Source organism: Gopherus flavomarginatus, chromosome 4 (assembly GCF_025201925.1).
Source record: "Gopherus flavomarginatus isolate rGopFla2 chromosome 4, rGopFla2.mat.asm, whole genome shotgun sequence".
NCBI classification, from domain to species: domain Eukaryota; kingdom Metazoa; phylum Chordata; order Testudines; family Testudinidae; genus Gopherus; species Gopherus flavomarginatus.
The window spans coordinates 166,360,862-166,387,510 of record NC_066620.1 but is presented as its reverse complement, the minus strand read 5'-3'; the positions used below and the strand labels follow the sequence as shown (position 1 = coordinate 166,387,510).

At 40.6% G+C, this 26,649-nt stretch overlaps 1 protein-coding gene and 1 long non-coding RNA gene across 2 annotated transcripts in view; one reads left to right on the top strand and one right to left on the bottom strand.

Moving 5' to 3' along the window:
- The window catches only part of LOC127049824 (uncharacterized), a 311,243-nt gene that overhangs the window by 278,556 nt on the left and 6,038 nt on the right, over positions 1-26,649 (top strand). The window lies entirely within an intron of this gene.
- Positions 8,153-26,649, bottom strand: part of LOC127049621 (uncharacterized) — a 1,817,862-nt gene continuing 1,799,365 nt past the window's right edge. Inside the window, exon 5 of the mRNA XM_050950723.1 lies at positions 8,153-8,753. Within this exon, the coding sequence (XP_050806680.1) occupies positions 8,163-8,753 (591 nt within the window). The 3' untranslated portion in view covers positions 8,153-8,162. The remainder of the gene's footprint in view (positions 8,754-26,649) is intronic.

Genomic DNA, 26,649 nt, shown 5'->3' with positions numbered 1-26,649 from the left:
AAAAGTAACATCATATAATATTCCACACATATCTTGAAACTTTCTGCCATAATTTGGCACCCTGCATAATGAAATGCATGAAATGGACATCACTTGTTTTTGAAAACAAATCAAAGCAGATTTTACTTATTTCATCCCCAGAGGATCTAGGAAGCAACATAACTTCTTGCATCTCTATCACTTAGAATATTAACTTCACATTTTATTCAAAAAATCAGCTAAGGACGCATTTTCTACTTCTGAACTACAATTTGGCATTAACAAAAACGAGGTAAAAAAACTGTTTAATATTGTCAGTCTTCCCTATCTCACGACTGGGTCTGATCTCAGAATGGAAAAAAAATTGCTTTGAAATCTTGTTTGCTTACCACTGTATAAGTACACATTAATATTAATGGCATAAAGTTAAGTTTTTTTTTCATAATTTATTTTACCTGAGACTTTATTGTAAATGATCATGTATTCTTGAAATATTAAAGATTAAGGATGGCTCATTTCTGTCTTTTGCTTTGACAATTTCCCTTACTATAATGATTATATTTTTACATGAGCAAAAAAGATGCATATCTGTTTCCATTTATTTACACATAATTGAAGTGTTGTATTGTTAAGAAAAACATTACTTGGAACTCAGAAGGCCAGCCTGAAAAACGCCTGTGGGACACTAGTAAAAGCTTTCACTGCATAGTATTTAGTTTTTTTCCTACATGGAGGAAAATACCTAGAGGATCAAAATAATGATATAGGATCATTATGTTCCAAATTAAGCTGATGAATATATACAAACCTAAATTACTGTAGGCTCAAATGTGATATATGAAACAAAGCAGGTAATTACATTAACAGCTCTCTCCACTTCAGATAACTTAACTGTATGGTATTGCACAACTGTTTATCGCTTATTCAGGTATAACATAGGTCTACATTTGGTCTACGTAATATCAGTTTAAGCATACAAGGATGAATAGCTTGGATACAATATGGTGAGGCATAAATTAATTAGGGGCCAGAATACAAATGCAGATAGGCACTTAGTGGGATTTTCAAAAGCATGTAGGAGTCTAACTCCTATTAATTTCAAGATTTCATTGGCTTGCGAATTGCAGGAAGGGTACATAACTCTTCTCTATTCACTTTTTCCATGTCCTCTTAGTCATCTCTTTTCTAAGATGAACAATCCTAATGTTTTTAGTATCTCCTCAAATGGAAGACATTCTATTCCCTTGACCATTTACATGTTTTCTATTAATTCAAGAAAAAACAAGAATACAAATAGGAAGGTATCAAAAAAAAATACTGTCTATGACTCCTCTGTAACACTATGCGTCATTGATGCTTCAGAAAACATCAGTTCTGCCTGCAAGTAAGACTCCTAGAAATGTAAAGGAATAGTATATGGACATGAAAATTATATGGCAGTAGTTAGATAGCTATATACAGGCACATTTAACAAGCCAGTATTGTTCTCATGGTTTTCATTTTCCACAAATTTTGCAGATGAAAAAATAGAGATTATTTCTGAAATTGTGGCTCTGTGTTCTCTTTAACCACACAATCTCTTGCTTCACATATCTCTACATACTTGTTTATAATCCCTTTTAATATGTAGTGCAAATACACATTAGACAGTACCTCAATGATTCCTCTTCCTAAATGTGTGTGAATGACTTCATCTCCTCTCATCTTGACCACTTTAATTCCTTTTTCTAATGATCAAATAAACCCTAACTCTCATCCTGTTCTTTAACTCGTTTCCATTTCTCCTCAAATAATAAAACTTAATCAATCTACTCTCTCTGCCTCTCTACAGGATCCTTCTCTTATACTGACCATACAATCTAGAATAGCCTGACTGCACTTAACTGACTCATTTTTAAAATCTCATCTCAAACTCCACCTCTTCTCCATTGTCTGTAACTTCTAACCTCTCACTAATAAAATGATTTAATTCTCATTCCATAAATCTCCACATTTACCTTATATTTATTCATTTACCAAAATAGCTGGCTAGTGTCTGTACCAATTTGGTTTGTACCAGTGCTAAATAAGAGCTAGATGATAAGTGACAGATGCTTCTGTAAAAATAAATTGTATTACAATAAAAAGATTTAAGTTAAGTACTTGGCACTGTATTGCTGGCTAAACTTTTAATTCAGTCTTTCAGAACAACTTTCTTTTGATATAGATGGACTTCATCTTATGGTACTAAGGCAAGAACTAAAAAAGGACTGCATGTAATTTTGAGAAAAGCACTCAAAATGAAAAGGATGGGGAAGAAAACATATTGAGGACTTAGTACACAAAGACACAAGGTACATTCTTGATCCAAGTTATTTTCTATGTGTAGAAATGCGATGCTCACTAAAAATAATGTTTACATTGAAATCTATGGCACAGCATGAGACTTGTTATGCTTTCTTTTTATATGGCAATATTTATGTCTCATCAAAATAAAATGATAAAATTTAATAGATCATTTAAATTCCAGTTCTGCTTTTGGTTACACCACTGTAAATTGGACTTCACTGAAGGTGCTTAGTGACACAGTAGCAGTTTAAGTGGGAACATGGGAAAACACCCAACACTCTAGTCCTATCTCTCGTGCACATTGTTCAGAGCCCATATCCTGGGGTATGATTTGGTCCTTCATTACTGAACTTTTCACTTGACTGCTACCTCTCATTTCCCTTTCAGAGGGAACAGGCTAGTATACCTGTGACCGGTAAGCTGACTCCCAATTGTCTTTAAAGGGCCCTAAAGGAGAGAGACACCTTCTGAGTCAGAGCTGCCTTAGACCGTATCTGCACTTGCAAGCTTACAGTGTAAGAGTGCTCATGTAGCCTCATTATGCTGACGGGAGAGAGCTGTCCCATCGACATCATAAAACCAGCTCAATGAGCGGTGGTAGCTATGTCAGTGGGAGAGCGTGTCCTACCAACATAGCGCTGTGCACTTATGCCAGCAAAATGTATATCCTTCAGGGGGTGTTTTGGCCGGAGTCAGTCAGGAAAAGGGCCGGTGAGAGCTTCCTGAGAGACCCCTGAAGGAAGAGGCAGGTTAGGGCTATCTGAGCACAGGGGAGAGACAGAAGGAGCAGCAGAGAGTTGTCTAAGGGAAAACCTGCAGAAATCTCCACAGGCCTTTCTTGGAAACTAGCAGAGGGAGATACCTGTTGACCTTCCTGAGACAGAGAGACTGGATGGGGCTGAAGGCTGATAGTAGTATAGGGAAATGCCTACTTGCTCTCTGAAGCTTAAGCCAGACAGGACTGAAGGCTAGGATGAGGCCAGGGAGAGATGCCAGGGAGATACCTCAGCAATGAGGATGGTGAGAGATGCTGGAGATGCAGAGAGCCTGTACATGGTGAGAGATGTCAGGGCTGTACATTGATAGAGTGTTGGGGTCTGTTATGTTATGTAACTATGTGACATTCATTCATAATAAATTAATCCTACATAGGTTCATTGTAGCCAAAGACAATTTGGACTATTTCTGGGAAACACTGAAGGGGAAACTGAGGCAGGTGCACCAGTCTGGTATTGGAGGGTGCCCCATATGAGTGTCGCCCCATGACACACCTCCTCACCGTACACCTCACCTTTGCTGCCACTGTCCTCATATATCATCTGTTGGCTCTTGCCCCCTCTTCTCCCTTCCAACAAACATCACAGTCTTCCCTCCTCCATTATCCCCAACTCTCCTCCCCTCATTTATTCATCCATTTCTCTAGTCCTGCCAAACAAACACTATTAATTTTAATCTTAATATTGAATTTTAATTCTAAGAAATGAACATCTTAAAAGCTCAACTGGGGAATTAGAGAATGGTGGTTGGACCCATGGAGAACATTCAGCTAGCAGGTCCATTTCTTTTAAATTAAAGTACATTTGTCATGTTGTAATTGCTATATAATGACTGTTACACTGGAACAATTCAAGGAAACAGGATTTCTGAGATGAATCAACTCCAAAAAGGATTATTACCTCCTAAGTATCAGTTACTCATCATTAGAAAGACTCAGTACGAGAATTTAAACTATTTAGACATGAAACTCAGCTGGATAAAAGTTGCAAAAATACTATTAGTAATTATTATTATTTCCAAGGAAAATCACAACCTATATTGTAGTACTTTTATTTCCAAACTTCTGCAACTGGAGGAAACTGTTAATCTTTTCTTTTCTTTATGTACATTGCATTATATAGGATTAAAGAGTAACCATATCTGCTTGAACATTAAATTTATAAGCCAGCAGTCTAGTTTGGCTACTGTTAGGAACCAACTGTGCAAAAATCTCCTTTTGCACTCTTTCCCTACATACAAATCTTTAATGCCTGTCATTAGAACTCCCTATTGCTGCTTGTGAGAGGTTATAGTTTTGGAGAAAATCCTGCAGGAACCTTTTTCTGTCATCAAACTAAAGGGACAGTTGGGGCAATAAAGTTTATCCTGTTCTGGATAATGTTGAATCACCCCTGCTAAGGATCAGTTACCCTTAGGGCTCATAAAATCTCTCTGGAAAAAAAACAATATTTTGGGTGTTTCAGAATACACAACATATTATATGAAGTATCAGATATTTTAAACAAATATGTCCAAGAACAACATTTTAAAATATTTTGTTATTTCTACAATATAAAGAAAGATCTTATTAGAAGTTACTCCTGCACAGTAAAAGGAGAATAAACCCCAAAGATCCTTTTGTTAATTTCTTATCCAGCTATTTCATGCTTTTCTAAAACACCCTCAATATTCTAATTCTCATGCCCTGTTCACATTACAAGTTGCAGGCTTTTTAGAAATGATTCGGAGAGTTTAGTTTTGAGCTGGTTGACAATTTTCTTCCAATGTTTTCTTAACATAACATAATATATTAGAATAATCTGTTGTCCCCTCACTCTCAGCAGTTTCCTTAGACTATACAGGGACTTGTACTAAAAATTGATTTTACAATTGAAAAAGTCAACCTTATATAAACATGTATCTTCCCAAATTTCTTGATCACTGTGCATGAAATCATCGTATAATAGATTAAAGATTTGAAAGTCTGATGTTAACAAATGCTGATGGATGACATTCTTTATATATCCCCACATAATTTAAACAGAACTGAAAAAAGTTGCTTAATATGCAGATACTGCTACAGAGTTCTAGTGAGATGAATACTAAGATTTATTGACTTCAGAGGTAAATACTCAATGAGTAAAGCTAAAATCAATATTTATCTGAAAGGACAGAGGGACAGAATAGACCTCATGTTCACTGAAATGAAAAATATCTATACTTCCTAATTTGGAAAATATGTAACTGTATGAGCATATGTACGGTTCACATAAATGTTTGTGTATGTACACATACATAACTGGAAAGAGTATACATACATATATATATGCAGTTAAATATATTCTGATTTAGCAAATAAGGAAATTGACAAATTAGGCATGAATGTAACAAAAGAAGTTTTTAAAAATATTGATTAGTTTCCCTTTTCTCATTATGGCCATGGATAATAGCTCACAGACATTTTCCCATGTTTGACTCTTGCCTAGAAAGACAGAGGATCTTTCTAGTAGGCACTTCAAAGATACATCCTATCAGAAAGCCTTTTCAGAAGCAGCAGCTTGCACCTAAATCAAAGTATAAGCAGACTAGTCTTACACTTTACACTTCTGTGTGGCAGTCATTCACCATATCACTGGGGAGGATGTCTGCTAAGAATGAGGACTGCAAACTTATTGAGTTCAGGTCATTTACCTGACTTACAGAGCTGACATTCAAACTCCTGGCCAGGGTTCTGATGCTTAACAGTGTGCTGACCTATATTACTAACATTTTTAAATGCTGAAATTATTCACTCTCTTAATGTTGCATAGACAGCAACGTTCATTTTAAATCAGTACATGACTGCAGCTCCTGGGTGCAGTGAGACTAAATACCAGGGGATGAATAATGACATATCTGGCATCATTGATAAAGACAAAGCTTAAAGTAATAATGAGTGTGATAAAAGATCTAGTGAACATAGCTGACACAAGTCCATGTGATAAAACAGCATTAGAAGGCAAAGGTATCATAAGCTTAAAATCTCTCATAAACCACCAAATAGAATATTTAATGTAAATTTATATGATCTGAAAAAGGAGAGGTTGGAAGCTATTCCACTGTTATTAGGCATAACTTGTAAAAACAAAGCAAGGTTCAAGATTTTCCTTTCTACTAACAGCTCTATTTAAAGGGGTATTAAATATTAACAACAAAGGGAGAACAGAAAGTAAAATATTGGCTGAGTAATGCAATTGAGTATTAAACAAAATGGTGCAAAACATAAGATACTTGTACATGTCAATATGATTATTGCTGATTTTTTACAGTGGTCACCCAATGTTCAAGGCACTTGACAGGCAAGAATATACACTCCTTGTCCTAAAGGGCTTAAAATCTAAGCAGAAAGGAAAGGTGGTTTAATGTAGGGCAATGGTCCCCAAACTTTTTATCTCATGCCCCCTTATCCCTGTCTGCACCTCCTCCCCTGGCTCCCCAGAGCCAGAACAGGGAGTGGGGCTGCAGCTCCGAATGGGGGGAAACTTGGAAAGGGGTAAGGGACCTGAGGCTGGGGCACTGCTGGGCTGCAAGTGAAGTAGGTTGGCACTCCCTCCCTGCCCCCCCCATGAGGGCTGGCCCAGGCCCCAGCCACACCCCCCCAAACAATCCTTGGCACCCCCTTATAGAGCGCGCCCCATGATTGGAGACCACTGATATATTGGATGAGAGGCCATATTAATAACTACAGTAACTTTGTGACCTTTATTCACCATAAACACTATGAATTAAGACCAGTTACTTGCTTTATAGAAACTGTAGGTCTTTGAGATGTCTTTTGAATATGGATTCCACTCTTGATGTGCATGGGCCCCATGCACCTGGGATCAGATTCTTTTGGCCAGCAATGTCTGTTGGGACAACTCTGGGCCTTAGATGGCCATATGCCCAAAAGCTGAGGGCACAAAGAACACAACAGACCCAACCATTCCTCAGTTCCCTGCCAATACAGAATCCCAGAGGAGTAGGACTCTGTAGTAGTGAGGAAGTAGGTTGGGGTTATGGAATCCATTTGTACAACATATCTTGAAGAACCTGTCATACCTTAGTCCCAGATTTGGACCTTAGCGTCCAAAATATGGGGGTTAGCATGAAAACCTCCAAGCTTAGTTACCAGCTTGGACCTGGTACTTGCTGCCACCACCCAAAAAATTAGAGTGTTTTGGGGCACTCTGGTCCCCCTGAAAAACCTTCCCTGGGGACCCCAAGACCCAAATCCCTTGAGTCTCACAACAAAGGGAAATAATCCTTTTTCCCTTCCCCCCTCCAGGTGCTCCTGGAGAGATACACAGACACAAGCTCTGTGAATCCAAACAGAGTGACTCCCCCTCTCCGTTCCCAGTCCTGGAAACAAAAGCACTTTCCTCTTCACCCAGAGGGAATGCAAAATCAGGCTAGCAAATCCAACACACACAGATCTCCCCCTGATTTCTTCCTCCAACCAATTCCCTGGTGAGTACAGACTCAATTTCCCTGAAATTTCCCAGAAAAGAAAACTCCAACAGGTCTTAAAAGAAAGCTTTATATAAAAAAAGAAAGAAAAAATACATACAAATGGTCTCACTGTATTAAGGTGACAAAATACAGGGTCAATTGCTTAAAAGAATATTGAATAAACAGCCTTATTCAAAAAGAATACAAATCAAAGCACTCCAGCACTTATATTCATGCAAATACCAAAGAAAAGAAACCATATAACTTACTATCTGATCTCTTTGTCCTTACACTTAGAAACAGAAGATTAGAAAGCAGAACCTACTTCTCCAAAGCTCAGAGAAAACAGGCAGACAGAAAACAAAGACTCAGACCCAAACTTCCCTCCACCCAGAGTTGAAAAAATCCAGTTTCCTGATTGGTCCTCTGGTCAGGTGCTTCAGGTGAAAGAGACATTAACCCTTAGCTATCTGTTTATGACACGCCCCCCAAATTGCAGACAGTGGGGAAGCTCACTGGCGGCGATTTCCTTCTAGAACTTGAAAATAAACAGATTAATACAACACATGCACCTTTACATATACCACTAAGTATATAACTAACAGACTTCTACATTTTAAGAACACTTTTTAACTACTGAATTCTGGGAAACTCTCACGGGAGAGAGCATCAGCAACTTTGTTAGAAGCTCCTGTGATGTGTTGAATTTCAAAATCAAAATCTTGGAGAGCTAAACTCCAACGAAGAAGTTTCTTGTTGTTCCCCTTGGCAGTATGAAGCCACTTTAGTGCAGCATGGTCAGTTTGTAGTTGGAACCGCCGTCCCCAGACATATGGGCGTAGCTTTTCCAGGGCGTACACAATGGCATAGCATTCCTTTTCACTGACTGACCAGTGACTTTCCCTCTCAGACAGTTTCTTGCTGAGAAACACGACAGGATGGAAGTTGTGATCTGTTGCTTCCTGCAAGAGCACTGCTCCTATACCACGCTCAGATGCATCCGTGGTTACTAGGAATGGTTTTTCAAAATCCGGGGCCCTGAGTACAGGGTCAGACATGAGTGTTGCCTTAAGTTGGGTAAAGGCCTTTTGACACTCATCAGTCCACTTAACGGCATTTGGCTGGGTCTTTTTGGTCAGGTCGGTCAATGGGGCAGCGATTTGGCTGTAGTGCGGTACAAATCGCCTGTAGTATCCGGCCAAGCCTAAGAAGGATTGGACCTGCTTCTTGGACCATGGGACAGGCCACTTTTGGATAGCATCCACCTTGGCCTGTAGGGGGTTTATGGTTCCTCGACCCACCTGGTGCCCCAGGTAAGTCACTCTGTTTTGGCCTATTTGACACTTTTTGGCCTTAACAGTTAGTCCGGCCTGCCTGATGCGCTCAGAGACCTTTTCCAGGTGTAGTAGGTGTTCGGGCCAGGAGTCTGAAAAAATGGCCACATCATCGAGGTAGGCAACTGCAAATTCTCCCAGTCCAGCTAGTAGACCATCTACCAGCCTCTGGAAGGTGGCAGGTGCATTTCGAAGGCCGAAAGGAAGGACATTGAATTCATACACCCCCGCATGGGTGACGAATGCTGACCTCTCCTTGGCAGGTTCATCTAGTGGTACTTGCCAGTACCCCTTGGTTAAGTCTATTGTAGAGATGAACTGGGCACGTCCCAACTTCTCCAATAGCTCATCGGTGCGTGGCATTGGATAGTTGTCCGGACGAGTTACCGCATTTAGCTTACGGTAGTCCACGCAAAAGCATATTTCCCCATCTGGTTTGGGTACCAGAACCACTGGAGATGCCCATGCACTGGTAGATGAGCGGATTATACCCATCTGTAGCATGTTCTGGATCTCCTGTTCTATAGCAGCTTGGGCATGAGGAGACACCCGGTAGGGTGGGGTTCTGATTGGGTGAGCATTACCTGTGTAAATGGAGTGGTATGCCCGTTCAGTCCGTCCTGGGGTGGCTGAGAACAATGGGGCGAAGCTAGTGCACAGCTCCTTGATTTGTCGCTGCTGCAGACATTCCAGGGTGGTTGAGAGGTTCACCTCTTCCACGCCACGGTCTTTTTTCCCGTCGTAGTAGACACCGTCAGGCCACTCAGCATCATCTCCCTGGACTGTAAACTGACAAACCTGTAAGCCTCTGGAATAGAAAGGCTTGAGAGAATTAACATGGTACACTCTAGGCTTTAGTGAGGAATTGGGAAATGCTATGAGGTAGTTTACAATTCCCAGGCGCTCTTGGACCGTGAATGGCCCTTCCCATGATGCTTCCATCTTATGGGCCTGTTGCGCCTTCAAGACCATAACCTGGTCTCCTACCTTGAAGGAACGTTCTCTGGCATGTCTGTCATACCAGGCCTTTTGCTCTTCCTGAGCATTCTTTAGGTTCTCTCTAGCAAGGGCTAAAGAGTGTCGGAGGGTGCTTTGTAGGTTGCTTACAAAGTCCAGAATGTTAGTTCCTGGAGAAGGCATAAACCCCTCCCATTGCTGCTTCACCAACTGTAATGGCCCCTTAACCTCGTGACCATACACAAGTTCAAATGGTGAAAACCCTAAACTGGGATGTGGTACAGCCCTGTAGGCAAACAGCAACTGCTGCAACACTAGGTCCCAAGTATTGGAGAATTCGTTGATGAATTTTCGTATCATGGCCCCCAAAGTTCCATTGAACCTTTCCACCAGGCCATTGGTTTGATGGTGGTACGGGGTGGCAACCAAGTGATTCACCCCATGCGTTTCCCACAGTTTTTCCATGGTCCCTGCCAGGAAATTAGACCCTGAATCTGTAAGGATGTCGGAGGGCCAACCTACCCTGGCAAAGATGTCTGTTAGGGCCAGGCACACAGTGTTAGCCCTGGTGTTGCCTAGAGCTACTGCTTCCGGCCATCAGGTAGCAAAGTCCACTAAAGTCAGTATGTACTGCTTTCCTCTGGGCGTCTTTTTTGGGAAAGGGCCCAGAATATCCACAGCTACTCGCTGAAATGGGACCTCAATTATGGGGAGTGGCTGGAGAGGGGCCTTGACCTGGTCTTGAGGCTTTCCCACTCTTTGGCATACCTCACAAGACCGGACATACTTGGCAACATCCTTGCCCATCCCCTCCCAGTGGAAGGACTTCCCCAACCGGTCCTTGGTTCTGTTCACCCCAGCATGGCCACTGGGATGATCATGGGCTAAGCTTAAGAGCTTCCCCCGGTACTTCGTTGGAACCACCAACTGTTTTTGCTGCTGCCATTCTTCCCGGTGTCCACCAGAAAGAATTTCCTTGTATAAAATTCCTTGGTCTATAACAAACCGGGATCGATTAGAAGAGCTGAGAGGCGGTGGAGTGCTCCGTGCTGCCGCCCACGCTTTCTGAAGGCTGTCATCTGCTTCCTGCTCAGTCTGGAACTGTTCCCTTGAGGCTGGGGTCACCAGTTCTTCCTCAGACTGTGGACTTGGACTTGGTCCCTCTGGAAGCAATGTAGGTGATGGGGTTGTTTCCGGTGCTGGTGAACCACTCTCCGCTGGTGCACCTGAGGTTATTTCAGGCTCTGGCTGAGCCTTTTGGGTATGGCTGTCTGTTGCTTCTGCCAGTTCTGGCTCTCTGGCGCCCTCTGGCGTTGAGTTTGAAGATGGGGTTGCAATTGCTGGTGCTGGTTGCTGTTCCAGTTCCGGGCCTGGGACTGGAGGTGCTGTGGCTGTTTCAGTGTTTGGCATGGAATCTGGATCCACTACCTCTGTCTGGGTCTCTGGTAACACAGACGGGGCCTCTGTGGACGGCTCAGGAACAGGAATGGGTCTGGAAGCTTGCCTGGTTTGGCTACGTGTAACCATTCCCACTCTCTTGGCCCGCTTCACCTGGTTGGCCAAGTCTTCTCCCAGTAGCATGGGGATAGGATAATTGTCATAGACTGCAAAAGTCCACATTCCTGACCAGCCTTTGTACTGGACAGGCAGTTGAGCTGTAGGCAAGTCTACAGCTTGTGACATGAAGGGGTAAATTGTAACTTTCAACTTTGGGTGGAGGGAATTTGGGGTCAACGAAGGATTGGTGGATAGCTGACACTTGTGCCCCCGTGTCTCTCCACGCAGTAACCTTCTTTCCGCCCACTCTCAAATTTTCCCTTCGCTCCAAGGGTATTTGAGAGGCATCTGGGCCTGGGGATCTTTGGGGTGATGGTGGTGTAATGAATTGCACTCGCATGGTGTTCTTTGGACAGTTGGCCTTGATATGTCCCAGTTCATTACACTTAAAGCATCTTCCATCTGATGGGTCAGTGGGCCGAGGTGAGTTACTGGAGACTGGTGAGGTGGAAGAGTAGGGCGTCTGTGGCTTTACTTGGGTTGTATGTGGGGTCTTTGGCTGTCCTCGGTTGTAGGGTTTATGGTCGGTGTGCCCCCTGGGGTATTCGTTCCCCTTGACAGTAGCTTTCTTGCTTTCTGCCACTTCCATCCATCTGGCTCCAATCTCCCCCGCCTCAACGAGATCTTTGGGTTTTCCATCTTGTATGTACCGTGTGATGTCTTCAGGAACACCGTCCAAGAACTGCTCCATTTGTATGAGGAGGTGCAGTTCTTCCAAGGTTTTAACATTGTGTCCTGATATCCAGGCCTCATAATTTTTTGCAACGTAGTAGGCGTGTTTGGGAAATGACACATCTGGTTTCCACTTTTGGGTTCTGAAGCGCTGACGGGCATGATCTGGGGTTATTCCCATTCTGTATCTGGCCTTGGTTTGAAAAAGTTTATAGTCATTCATTTGCTGCTTAGGCATTTCAGCTGCCACCTCTGCTAAAGGTCTACTGAGCTGTGACCTCAATTCTACCATGTACTGGTCTTTGGGGATGCTGTACCCAAGACAGGCTCTTTCAAAATTTTCCAAGAAGGCCTCGGTGTCATCCCCTGCCTTGTAGGTGGGAAATTTCCTGTGCTGTGGAGCAATAATTGGCGCCGGGTTGTTAGGGTTGGCTGGCACATGCAGCCCAGCTTTTGCCAAGTCCAGTTCATGTTTTCTCTGTTTTTCCTTCTCTTCATTTTCTTTTTGTTGTTTTTCCATTTCTCGGCAGTGGGCCACCTCTTCTTCTTCTAGTTTTCTTTTGTGTGCTGCCTCTTTGGCTGCCTGTTCTCTTTGGAAGGCTGCCAGTTTGATGCTTTCTTCCTTTTCTTTCAGCTCCAGTTGTCGCCTGTGTTCAGCTTCTTTGAATTGCTCTTCGGCCTCAATTTTTGCCTTAGAAGTCATGATTCCTGTTTTCTTGTGTTGGGGTGCCCTCCGGTGTTTATCTTCTGAACTGCAGGTTCTCTGTTGCCTCCTGAAGTCTGCCTAGCAACAGTGCCTTTAGCTAATCTTCAATGTTAAGTAAACCTGAAAAACCACTTTATTTGCATGTATATAGTGCTGGTAATGACTCTCAATGGGAGAGCTATTGCATGACAAAAGACCCTTAACAGTCTGGTAATGGCTTCTTGCTTAACATGCAAGCCACAAACTGCCAGAGAGAGAAGAAAAAAAAATTCTCTCTGGTTTCTTTGAAAACCAAACCCTCTCTGCTAAAAAGTCCCTAGCAGAGAAAAGAAAAATATAATATTCCTACTGGCTTCTGGATTCTATCCCACCACTGCACACCATGTCATAACCTTAGTCCCAGATTTGGACCTTAGCGTCCAAAATATGAGGGTTAGCATGAAAACCTCCAAGCTTAGTTACCAGCTTGGACCTGGTACTTGCTGCCACCACCCAAAAAATTAGAGTGTTTTGGGGCACTCTGGTCCCCCTGAAAAAACTTCCCTGGGGACCCCAAGACCCAAATCCCTTGAGTCTCACAACAAAGGGAAATAATCCTTTTTCCCTTCCCCCCTCCAGGTGCTCCTGGAGAGATACACAGACACAAGCTCTGTGAATCCAAACAGAGTGACTCCCCCTCTCCGTTCCCAGTCCTGGAAACAAAAGCACTTTCCTCTTCACCCAGAGGGAATGCAAAATCAGGCTAGCAAATCCAACACACACAGATCTCCCCCTGATTTCTTCCTCCCACCAATTCCCTGGTGAGTACAGACTCAATTTCCCTGAAATTTCCCAGAAAAGAAAACTCCAACAGGTCTTAAAAGAAAGCTTTATATAAAAAAAGAAAGAAAAAATACATACAAATGGTCTCTCTGTATTAAGGTGACAAAATACAGGGTCAATTGCTTAAAAGAATATTGAATAAACAGCCTTATTCAAAAAGAATACAAATCAAAGCACTCCAGCACTTATATTCATGCAAATACCAAAGAAAAGAAACCATATAACTTACTATCTGATCTCTTTGTCCTTACACTTAGAAAGCAGAACCTACTTCTCCAAAGCTCAGAGAAAACAGGCAGACAGAAAACAAAAGACTCAGACCCAAAACTTCCCTCCACCCAGAGTTGAAAAAATCTGGTTTCCTGATTGGTCCTCTGGTCAGGTGCTTCAGGTGAAAGAGACATTAACCCTTAGCTATCTGTTTATGACAGAACCACAATAGGGGTAAATAACCTTTCTTTCTTCTTGGAGTTATTGTCCACATGGATTCCACTATTTGTGACTAACAAGGAATTGTTGATGTGATTAGAGATGGGTATTAGGAGTCCCATTGTTATTATTATTTCATTATTTGTATTCCCATAGAGCATAGAGGCCACAGACCTGGACCCCATTAAGCTACGTGCTATACATACACAGAACCAAAAGACGGTCCCTGCCCCAAGAGGTTTACAATCGGAATATAAGACAAGGGCAGATAGGTAGAGGTAGATGTACAAGTAAACAATAAGACAATATTGGTCAGCACAGAAAGCAGTGGTCTCTACACACTAGCAGTCTAACAATGGCTCAAACAGTGACTGTACAACAGAACTACCAAAATAGGCAGACAATCTATACACTTTTACCAAAGAACAGCGAGTCTTGTAAACATGTGGACAGAACTTCATGAAGCTGCCCTACAGAATTCAGAAATAGGGACAGTCTTCATAGAGGAAACAGGTTGCCTGAGCTTTAGGGAAATAAGCTCTAATGTAGTTAGGTGGCTCCTACTTGGCTAGCTTGTAACATGTTCTTATGCAGCTGGAGACTCATTTTGATAACCTCTGTGAGGCTATTGCCAGACCTGTATGTAACCTTGTCACCAAAGGCCACAGCAAAGGTCTAGGAAAGTTCCTGAATGACTTTGTCTTATTCAAGTAATATGACAATACCCTTACAACATCAAGTATATGATGTTTAGTTTTCCCCAGGGCTGAAATAAGGCTTGGGGAAGAACACTGGTAGATGAATAAAATGGCTCACATAGCACTTCAACAATTTTGGGCAGAAGCCTGGGATGAGGCCTGAGACTAACCCTGTGCTTTATGAAACACTATATAAGTGAGGCCCTCTATAAGGGCTTGAAACTCCCCTACCCTTCAAGTTGAGGTAATGGCTACTAAAAAGGCAGTCTTAATTGATAAGTGGTTGCTGTAGGCTGAAATGGGAGAACCCATCCTATACTGAAGTCCCAAGAGGAAGGGGGTTCCCAAAAATGGGAAAAAAAAAACAGCCCTTAAAGATTCTAGCCACTGAAGAGTGAGAAAATACAGTATGGCCCTGGATTGGAGGGTGATGTGCAGATATTGCTGCTTGTTGGACCCTTATGAAACTAATAGAAAATCCAGATAATTCCGGAGTTAGTAAATGATCCAATATCACTGAAATGGATATTCTCAAAGGGAAATGGCCAAATAGAAAATCTTTTCTACTTAGCTTATATGTCAGTATTGTTGAAACTTTCTTGCTTTAGAGTAGAAAATTATGAATTTCAGTTGAGCAGCTTTTTTTTTTTTTTTGGTGAGTATAGGATCAGACTGTTCTTCTGTGAGACTATGTTGGGCAGATCAAGCAAAGTGAGTGGGGCTGCACTGAAAGATTCACCAGATCTGAACATCAGAATTGCCTGACCTGTGATGAGGCTATTATCATAATCCATCCAGCATCTTGCTTCTTCAAGACTTTTGCTGTCATGCAGATCAGGGGGAAGGCATATGTAGTCCCAGTGTTGAGGGGATGAGAAAGGCATCTGACAGGGTGCCCAGTGTGGAGCCAACTCTGGAGCAGAACAATTGGCATTTCTTATTGTTATCTGGAGCAAATAGGTCAGGAGGGACATGGAAAGGGGGCACTGAGCCTACTGAATATCTATGAAAAATTAGTAAAGAATATTAAAAACAATTTTTTTAAGCCAAGAGGCAAACTAAAACTTAAATAACTACCTATAACAATACTAACTAGCACTAACTGCAACAGTGACAAAAAAGCAGGTGAGCACTGAAAGATTCCATCTGACTTCCATGGGCAGTAAGAAGGAACTGAGGGATAGTTGAACCTACTTCTCTTCCCCCCCCCCCCCCGACACACACCCTTTTATGTCTACATTTGGGAGGGGTAGCTGAATATCTAGGGCACAGGTGCAGCCCCAACAGAAGCTGCTGGCCAACAGAGTCCAATTGTACATACATGAAGCCCATGTGCACCAAGAGTAAAGTACATAGGGATAATCACTCCAAGAAGAATGATTTCTCTTTCCACATACTAAAAAAAGTTATGCCAAAATGAAAGTGACAATATTTTTGTTCCTGCCTTTTACATTCAAGAAAACTTTGTATTTTCTCTTCATGGTCCAGATTCAACAAAATAAAAGTCTTTCTCAGGAGTCACTGCCATTAATTTTACAGGCTTTTCCTGGCAAAAGACTGAAGAGTGTTTTGAATATATTCCAACAAAATCAATATTTGTATAGCAGCTTTTAAAAAATCTATTATTTTTCCTACTTTAGAATTCATAGGCCTGTGTTTAAAATGTTTTTTTCCTAAATCTTCAGACCTCATTTCTGAAAGCGTTTCTGTACTCTTACAAATATACCATAATGATTGTTCTTAATAAAGTTTTAACTATTGTTTGACTCCTATTTTAGAATAAAAACTAGCAACATAATTATCATATTTTACATATTAAAATAGTTCTCTCCAGGGATAAAAAGCATAAAGACACCTTGGTCTTTCTCTATTTTTGTAATAAAGCCAACCATCCCCAAAATGTGAGGAATTGTTCTCTGTGTTGTATCCAAGCAGACAAAGATGTATTTTTTTATTAGAAAGAAAGAAAGAATAACACGTTACACTTGAAATTTTGAAAGACTCATTGTTATGAATTGGACTTGTTCAGTCTCTGATTGCCTGCCAGCAGTATAGCAGTCACCAACCTACTTTTATATTGATCTGATAGCCTATGTGGCAGTGCATGAAGGATAACCATCTGTGTCAGGTACAGCAGCAGGTGTCATATCCATTGAACTGGCTCCTGCCCTGATTACAACGAATCTGTTTTGAGCACCTGGCAACCATGACACGCTCTTTCATCTCTATAAAAAACACCAACTCAAAAAGTTTACTGAATATAAATGGGAAACTCACCAGGCAATGTCAGCTGATAAAGGCCAGGAGTTGAGTCCACTGCAGACATACTATGATATTTGGATAAAAGACTGTTTAGACTTGTTAGAAGTTCTTTATCATGAATATCAGTACTGTGTGTCCATCTCAAATATTCCCATGAAGTACTGCTAGACTCTTGTAAGGCAAAATTTAGAGTCAGATAATCAGCATGAGATAATAAATCCTGTGTTTCCAAAATTTTAGGAGAATGTATTTCTACATGGGGCAATTGCCCAAGTAAAACTGAGTAAGACAGCATGTCACTAGAAGATGCAAATAATGAATGCCTTTCAGGGTAATCAACCATTATGTTTATATATAGAACTTCCATAGGCAGAAGGTGCATATCCAGAACTGTTTTGGAAAATATTTTGAGAGTCTCATCTGAATTGATCTGTAAATTTGTTTTGAGCTCAGAAGAACTAACTGTTATGTGACTGGTAACTGGTTCTTGAAGTGCACCACTCAGATGAATATGTAAGAAGTATCTTGACCCTTTAACTGAGACATGTCCATAATGAGATCATACAGATTTGATTCCAACAGTAGGATTGGATTTGCCGTCAGCTTCTCGGCAGCAGTTAATTTTCTTGTCAAATCTTTGTTGATTTTTTGTGAGTACATAATTGTTGAAAATGATGGTTCTATAAAGATGGTTTGTGAAGGTACAATGGTTATACAATCTCAATGAATACATGGAAAAATAGTGTTCAATACTTGCAAGGACATAGATAGAATATATCCTTCCGTTAGGAATTTAACTGTACTTTCTTTAGTGGGATATGAGGATGACAGTTCTATGAACTTCACTGATGATGCTATTTCACTAGCTGAAGAAAAAAAATGCCCAGAAGTAATAGCAGTAGCTCCCATTAGTGTGAACCAGCTGGTTAATATCATTGAGTTTATCCAGAATGTCTCATAAAAAGGGGACTGTTTGCTATGCAAAACTTGATCTGAGAATTCATCAGAGGGTTTTACTTCAGTTATAGAACACATGGTACATGTTTGGCTTAATTCACTTAAAGAATCAGCAGACTGTGATTTGATGTTTGAGAGTCTCTGGTCGATGGATGAAAAGATAATAACCAGACATTCAGTGGGAAGGGATGTTTGCATTTGGGCTTTGTGCATAACTAATGAGCTAAAGAAAGCTACCTGTTTTGAAATAAATGTCTTAACAGGAGAATCAAGAGCTATTGAGGGGTTCAGTAAACTCCAGTGCTCTCCTACTGATGTTGAGAAAAAGATGACTGTTCTCCAGTACACTCTTGAGGCAACCTAGAGAGAATTGAAGGTGCACTTGTAGAAGCAGTTGTAAGCAGGCATCCACGGGAGAGTAATGAGTAACTATTTAATTCAATCTCAACTCCTGGTATGCTACTAATTACTGAACTCACGTCTGTTGCAGATAAAGAAACAGTCTGATGGCTCTCTAATGATGAAGCTTATGTTGAGTAAACAGAAACTGTCATTAAGGAACAACTGATAAATGGGGTCATCTCATACTTATCCTGGGGAAGCAATCCTGACATTAAATCTATGGAAGTACCAATGGCCACATGTGGCAAAGGTGTGATGCCAGACTTTATTGTGGAGAGAGAACATCTGTTGAGGAAGCTAGCCTGAACATTGTTGAAGACTCTCCAGTGGCAATTACTTCTCCTAGTCTATTGCTTTCAAAAGATATGCTGGAATTTAAGTTAGCCACATTAGTGGTCAGAAGAATCCCATAGCTGACAATGTCTGTCTTTTTCAGAGCTTTAAGGATAAAAAGTAGAAAAAAATTAGAAGAAAATAAAAAATGAACAACTTTGGCCCTGGGCTGAATCTGCAGCAAATTGCACTGCCACCTACAAACCATTAATTCTCACCAAGGCATTATATAGCAGACAAATACAACTCCATAAATCATATTCTTAATAAAAGTGTAAGAGAGGTTTTAGTGACCTCAAGAGCTAAGTAAACGCAAATCCTCCCATTACTCACTTTCTGTGTGAGGGCCAGAGTCAGAACAAATGGCATTGCTCAGAACAGAAGTATTAAATTTTCTAAATCAATATAAAAATGAATGAATTACAAATCTTTGCCACTGCGAACTTCAGTGAATTAGCTGATATGATGTATTGGAAGAATTACTGTTATATTTACTAATTGGATCTCATACAATTTGCTTATCTACAACTATTACCTACTTAAAAAAAAAAACATAACGGCGACAAATCCTGAAACAATGAGCCTCTACAGAAAATCAAATGTTAAATAAAACTGCATTACCTAAATAAAACCAGGACCTCTAAAATGACTTACTTCTTATAAAAGTTATCACTTCGGGGGACACTTAAGATAGAAGCAAGCAATTATAGCATTTAATGTACAATGTCCAACATAATGTTTACTACCATTAATTAAATTAATAGATCACAATTTAGGGTGTGTCTACAGTGCAGCTGGAGGTATAATCTCCAGCACTTACTTTGATCAAGCTAGAGTGCTAAAAATAGCAGTGTAGCAAGGCATGCATAGATGGCGGCAATGGCTAGGTTCCTGAATACTTACCTGGGGCCTTGGTCTGGATTAGACTGCTATTTTTAACATGGCGGCTTGATCTAAGCAAGTGCATGTATATCTGCGAAGCTGCAAATTATACCTCCAGCTGCAGTGTAGATGTACTATTAGACATATGACAGTCAAAATACACACCTACCCTTACATTACTGTTCGATTTTAGAGAAAAGGTTTCCAAATTAGTGCAAGGACCTTTCATTTCTCTGCATGTGAAAAACACAGCTATAAACAGTTCAACTGAACAAAAGCTTGATGATATATTGTTGTAGATGTTCTTATGTATAAAAACATTCCTAAGCAAAGAAAAGGATGCACTGAGTGAACATGTGAACTAGAAAAAGAAGGCCAAGGTCCCCATAGAGCAAGGCACATTATCTGCCTGCTACTGACAAGCCATGGAAGAACGGGAGGTTGGAACTAGGGTCAGAAAGAGCTGAACAGGATATGAGGCATACAAAATTGTACACACCAACAAAGCTAAATGAAACCAAGTGATGAGAGAGTTCAATTTTCTGCACAGGTAGGGCTGGGACAGGAAATTATTTTCTGAAAGAAAACACTAAACTTCCAATTATGTTTAGACAGATTAAATAAGGATGGTTAGCAAACTCACATAGAGAGAATGAGGTATAATGGAAAAAAAGAGTTAAGATTTGGAAAACAAACAGAGCAGAGGAAAAGAAAACATTTTTTGTTCTACACTGTCACCGGTTTTAAGGCACAAAAAAAGAGACAAGTTTCAACATGTGGATTCTTCAGAGCTTTATTCATCCTGTTATCACCATCTTACCTTTGGATAGCTGCATTGTATGAAAATCAGGAGTAGCATGTTTAGACCAAATCCCAGTAGAAACAGATATTGCTGGAGTAAGATCACTGTGTAAAATCTCAGTAGGGGGCACTCCATCCATTTCAGTGATAGCTTTGTTGCTTTGGGGGATAGCAGGTAAGCAGGTGATATTGTTTATTCCATCATTGCAAAGAAACCCAGCGGAGCAGGTCTGTATTAGGCAATCATTGTAATTAAGCTCACAGCTTCGTCCCTGAAAGAGAATTTTTTAAAAGCCATTTTTGAAGGCCATTTGCATTTTCATAGTCACATTAGATAGTGCAAATTATTGCTTTCTTTTGATTTAAAAAGGCACTTTGTTTATACTAGGCTTTAAGAACTTTCCAAAACTAATCTAATCTGACATCAAATTTTGTCCAGTTAATTTCATGGCAAAATGTATCTTCCTTGATTTTAAAACAATGCCATTTTGTCTTCCTCTTAATACCAAAAACAATTATTAGTAAAAATAAAGATATGTTTCATACATAATGTACATTAGCAAATATCATGATAGTGTTGCCACCAATAATAAAGCTCCTTTAAAAATCATATTCTGTATGCAACAATATCCTGGTTGGTGGTTAACATACAATAATACAGAAGGTATTAAACAAAGTATTTATCTTTACACCAACCTGCATGTTTTGTTCTGATGCTATAATTACTTTATGTTCTATTGTCTGGCAATATTGATAGCCCTTTTATGCTTTAACTTGATTTATGTAGCTGTTGCTGCCACATTCTCACAAAGCAGCTTGTAGCACACTGAAATTGAAGTTAGCTCTTGGGGAAGAAAGAATTGTAGTGTATGTCTAAATAGTCTCAGAATGCATTTCACTGCGACTCTCCATTTTTATAAACACGATACCCAACCCTTGGGAAGTCTGAAATGTCCATCAATCATATGTTCAAAATTCCTATCCACAGTGCAGTTACAAAGTGAAGAAAGAATGCAGTTTCTGGGATAGTAATTCTGTGTGTCTGTCTACAAAAGATATAAACTCATGGGTAAATTAAATATACCCGGGCACACAAACATTAAAGCTGGCTTGGGCTTTCTTTTTTAGTTCTGCTAGCCTTCCCTGTTCATTAAAAAAACATACTTTCCAATGTTACTGAAGCACCTGGGAAAGAATGGGGACTTGGTTTTACAGGAACTGAGGTTTCTTTTAGATGTGTTGTCCAGTTGGATCCCACTTCTGGTGAACATGAATTTCATGAGCATGTGACTGGATTCTTTTGGCCAGCAGTGTCCACTAGGGCCACACTTTCTGTCTGGATGCCCTCATCTAAGGGAATAAAAGGCAGAGCCTGGCTAATTGTCCCTCAGTTCCTTTGCCAACACAGAATTTCAGAGCTCTAGGAGTCTGCAGAAGTGTGGAAGGAAGGTGGGTTATTGGATCCATGTGAACAATACATCTTGGAGAACAATAGTAAGGTACATAACCATTTTTATTTCTTTCAGTGATTGTCCGTATAGATCACACCTCCCGGCTTGATGGTGGGAACTAAGGAGTTCTATTTAAACAATGATTGAAGGACAGCTCTACCAAAGCAGACATTCAGTCTGGAAGCCTCAACTAAGGAATAGTGCTGGGTGAAAATGTGGACTCATTTCCATGTAACCATCCTGTAACTTTCTAAAATAAGAATGTTTCTTAAGGCATCAGTACAGGCTACCTCAGGGGAGTGGGCTGCAATGTATATACATGGATCTTACCTGGCTAACCCACAGCAGGATCTTATAGTTAAATATCTATTTATGCAGTCTTTGAGAAGATATGGCCTGAACCTTAATCTTATCTTCAGAGGTCACAAAATAACTAGGGGAGTTCCTGAAAGGCCATGTCCTACCAAGATAAGATAGTGGCCCCCATATATCAAAGATGTCTAGTTTAGCTTCCTCTTAATTTAAATGAGCTTTGAGGAAGAAAATTGGCAACTGAATAAATGTATTTAAATTAAAATCTGACTTGATCTTAGACAGAAACTTGTGCTGAGTGAGGCCTAAGAGTCACCTTATCTGCATCCGATAAGTAGGTATTCACTCACGAAAGCTCATGCTCCAATACGTCTGTTAGTCTATAAGATGTCACAGGACTCTTTGCTGCTTTTACTTATCTTTATGGAGTACCATGTAATGTGGACCAGCCACGAAAGCCTGAATTTCACCTACATACTCTCCAAGCTGAAGTTATGGCTGCAAGAAAGATAGTATTCATGGATGGGCTGTATAAGAATAGCTCACTAGGATCTCACAGAGGAGGCCCATTTATCCTAATAACACTATATTGAGGTCCCATGGAAGTGGGAAAAATATGAGCATGAGATCCTTGAAGAATTTAGTAACTGTACAGTGAGAGATACGGTAAATGGTCCTGAATATGAGGGTAATGTGCAGAAATTATTGCTAAATATACTCTTTATGGAGTTGATGGGAAATCTCAATTGTTTTAGGGCTAGTCAATAGAACAAAACAGAAGAAATTTGATTGTCAAGGATGTCAGGTGATTTTGAGCATGCTGAGATGGGATACTCCACACTGGGCTACAAGGGGTTAAGGAGCTGCTCTGGGCACAGCCAGCCCTGCCCCATCACACCTGCAAGAGATACACAGACTGGAGAAAGAGTTAAAAAGGAGAAGAACAGCTTATTTGTGGACAGGCCAGGGAAGTTTACATTGCAACTTCTGAGGAAAGACCTGAGGGAAAGCAGGATTTCTCCCATCACCAGCTGCGTGATTGTCCCTCTCTGAGGAAAGGGAGGGCTTGTCTCTGATAGACCCTGAGAAGGATACATATTCCCCTCCCACATACTAACCCAGTTTATTTGTGTTCATTCCTCATGTTTTGTATATTGACTATCCCTGAAAGAGAGAGACTTGGTACTGACCTGACCAGAGTGCCAAGGCACATGAGGAGGCAGCTGCCACCCCAAGAGGGAGAGAGCTACCTTGCCAAGCCAAGCCCAAGTGGTGCGCTGACCCCCTTCACACTCTCCTGTTACAGACTGCGAACTCTGATAGGAAGTGGCCCAGAGATTGAGATCTTAAAGTGCTCCTGGGTGTCAGACCCTTTTGTTACCCTCACAGGGCCCTAAGTCAAAGCCCAGTGGATTGGAGTGGAAGGCCACAGCTCATCTACCAACCCCTCACCCTTCACATGTCCAAGGGTTACAGCCCCCTGACCATTGCTTCCTCATGAGCAAAGACCATCACAGATGTCCAAATAGAAAACTTTTTCCACTTTGCTATGTAAATCAGTCCAGTAATTTTTTTTTGAAGTGTGGATTGTTTATTTGTTTTTGCTATGAACCAGAATGTTTTGAACTTTCTCTGAATAGCTCCTTTCTGTGGCAGTTAATTATTTGGCATGTTGGCTGCAAGATGTAATGGTGATGGATTTGGGTGCAGGATCTGTCTGATTCTGTGAGACTGTCATACAGCATAGGTAATGTGATTGGTGCGGCTTTGACAGGTTGGTCAGATTCAAGTACAAGAATTGCTTGGCCAATGCTAGGGCTAACATGATCACCAAGCCCCTGTATGATCTCAGTTCCCTGAGGATGCTAAGTACCAACAGGACTGACCAGTAGGTGTGCATCAATCCCATTGTCCAAAAGGTATCTGAGGAAGGTATCTGATTTTCTAGAGAACTCTGAATGTGTGGCAGGTACAATCTGACTAAGTAGACAGAAAATCCAAAACCAAACAGCCTCTTAAAAGAGTGGAGATAACCTTACCCCCCATCCGTTGAGCTGGTACATGGCTGTGATATTGTCTGTCAGTACTTGGATTGTGGAAACCTAGATTGTGGGAAGTATGCTTTGCATGCCAGGCAGAAGGCTCTCAAATCCACAATATTTAGGTGGCAGTGAAACCTGGCTTGTGAGAATTGGGATGCATACCCCAGCGTGCCCAGTATGGTCATGAGTGATGATAAAATGAATATTGGACTGATGGACACAGAGAAGGATACCAGTGGGACCTGTTCCTTATGACACCTATGCCTTTTCCTGCTCAGAGAACATTTTCTTGAGTTCCTCCCTAATTCCCAAAGTGATAACCACATAGAAGAAGAGTAAGCAGAGGATGATTCCCTTCTTAATAAATAAAGAGAAAATGAAAATGAGTACTACTTATCCAACAGTGAGGCTACCCTCTCTTGTATGGTAGAGTGTTCCTGTGTCTCTTCTATCCAGGAAAGGAGGTGAGTTGGTACAAATGCCAGAGTTCCTGCTTGTGTAAGTATGGTGATAACAATAGTACCAAAAAGTTCAGGATGGAGATGCTGAGTACCAGAATGTTCAGTATCCAGAGTCGTGGATACCAGACAGTCAGTGCCGGAGGAAAATATGGTCCTAGATTTCACCAGTAACACAGACATTCATTTCACTTTGGTTCCTATGTATCAGAGTGACCCTGCTCAGGTCATTGCTATGCTTTGATTTTAGAGCCTGAGACAAGTCAAACACATGGTGACTTTTGAGTCCCACTTTCATAGGCACTGGGGGAGAGGAGTAGGGGGTCTATGTCTCAGCTCTGAAGAAAGACTTAGCTGCTCTGTTTGTCTCAGAAGCTAACATCTTTGAGTGAGCTTGAGAGCTCTAAGATGAACCACAGTTCACAAGAGCACTCAGGGATGAAGCCTGTTCAAGCCTGTTAGAGCCTTTCTCCTGAGTATTTGGAGGCTGAAGAGGCTTTCATATTGTTCGTTGTTTGGCAGAGTAACCGCCTCACAAGACGGGCAAATTTTTAACCCCGGGGAATTTGTATCAGGCATAAAGGCTAGATCCCAATACCAGGGAAGTCTCTACCAGTAACAAGTCTTTTTTTTTTAAGCCAACAGGAATAAAAACAATCAGAAAAACTGACAACTATATTATGTAGATTAATATACTAACTATATATATATATATATATATTGGATTTGAGTCATGCAGCATGCAACAAAAGTGGACACTGCCAAACATTCTGTTTCATACCCACAGATGATTTAAAGGAACTGTGGGGTGCTTGGACTGTTCTGATTTTTATACCTCTGGGTGGGGGAGGATTGTGAGGGCATTGAGATTTCAGGCATGGCCCCAATAGACACTGCTGGCCAAAAGATTTTGAACTTGAATACCTGGGGTTCATGCTCACCAGAAGTGGGATCCATGTGGACAATTATCAGAAGGTGAATAGGAGTTTTTGGACTCATATGAAACAAAATTTCAACTCCAATTAAACCTGGATGGAATTAAAGGAATCTCAGAAAATGAACTATAGAAAAAATAGAGTTAAGACTAACTTTAAAACTATATTGAGAATTTCTCATCACAATAAAAACAAAATAACCATGAAGTTTAAGAAGTTTTACATCCTGCAGCATATGCATTAGCAAATTGCATATTCATGAACTGCAATTGCTACCAAAACCATCCCATAAAAGTGTTGAGCCAATGAAAAGCTGAGAGCAGCTATTTGAACCCAGCCTGACAGAGGTATGTCTTTCATCTTCTGAGAAACTATGGAAAGGGTATAAATCTCTCTGAATTGAGATATGAACTCAGTAGTCTTATCTCAACAGTCTTGTTTTATATCAGCCTATTCATTTCACCTTTTTCAAGCAAGCAAACTACAGCAAGAAGACTAAAAGGAAAGAAGCCGCAACATAGCAACAAGAAGAGAAAGCTTACAGTCTAGAATGCATCTGCAAGAGGATGACATCACCAAAACTTCAGCAACATTGGTGAGACGGTGATTGCAAAAGCACTACTAAGGGATTAAATTTAAACTGTTCTTGTTAAAAAAAATATGGCATGTTGAAATGCCATTATAATTTAAGATATTAACTTCTCCTGTTAAACACCAGATTGTTCAGACTCTTTACACCTAGACAGGCAACATAAGCTAACCTTGATAAACAGAAAGAAGAAGTGGGATGTAATTTAAATTTAAAATTAGTAGTATTCATTAATTTGCCTGTCTCAAAAACCGCTCGTTAAGAGGATTTGGGTGTGTAAAAAAAATTATTTCATTTGAGTAATTCTTGAATGGCTTCTTCTGAGTAACCAAGTTAATTAAGTTCCATGACATGAAAAAAAAATATTACAATCACTTACCTCTGTCCATTTATAAAATGATTTTACCTTACTCATGATCCCTAAACAGGAATCATCAACCCTTAAAGGAAATTCCCTTGCTCATCTATAAACTGTTTTATTTATCTATGATACTCTAAGAGTAATGATATGGGGAAT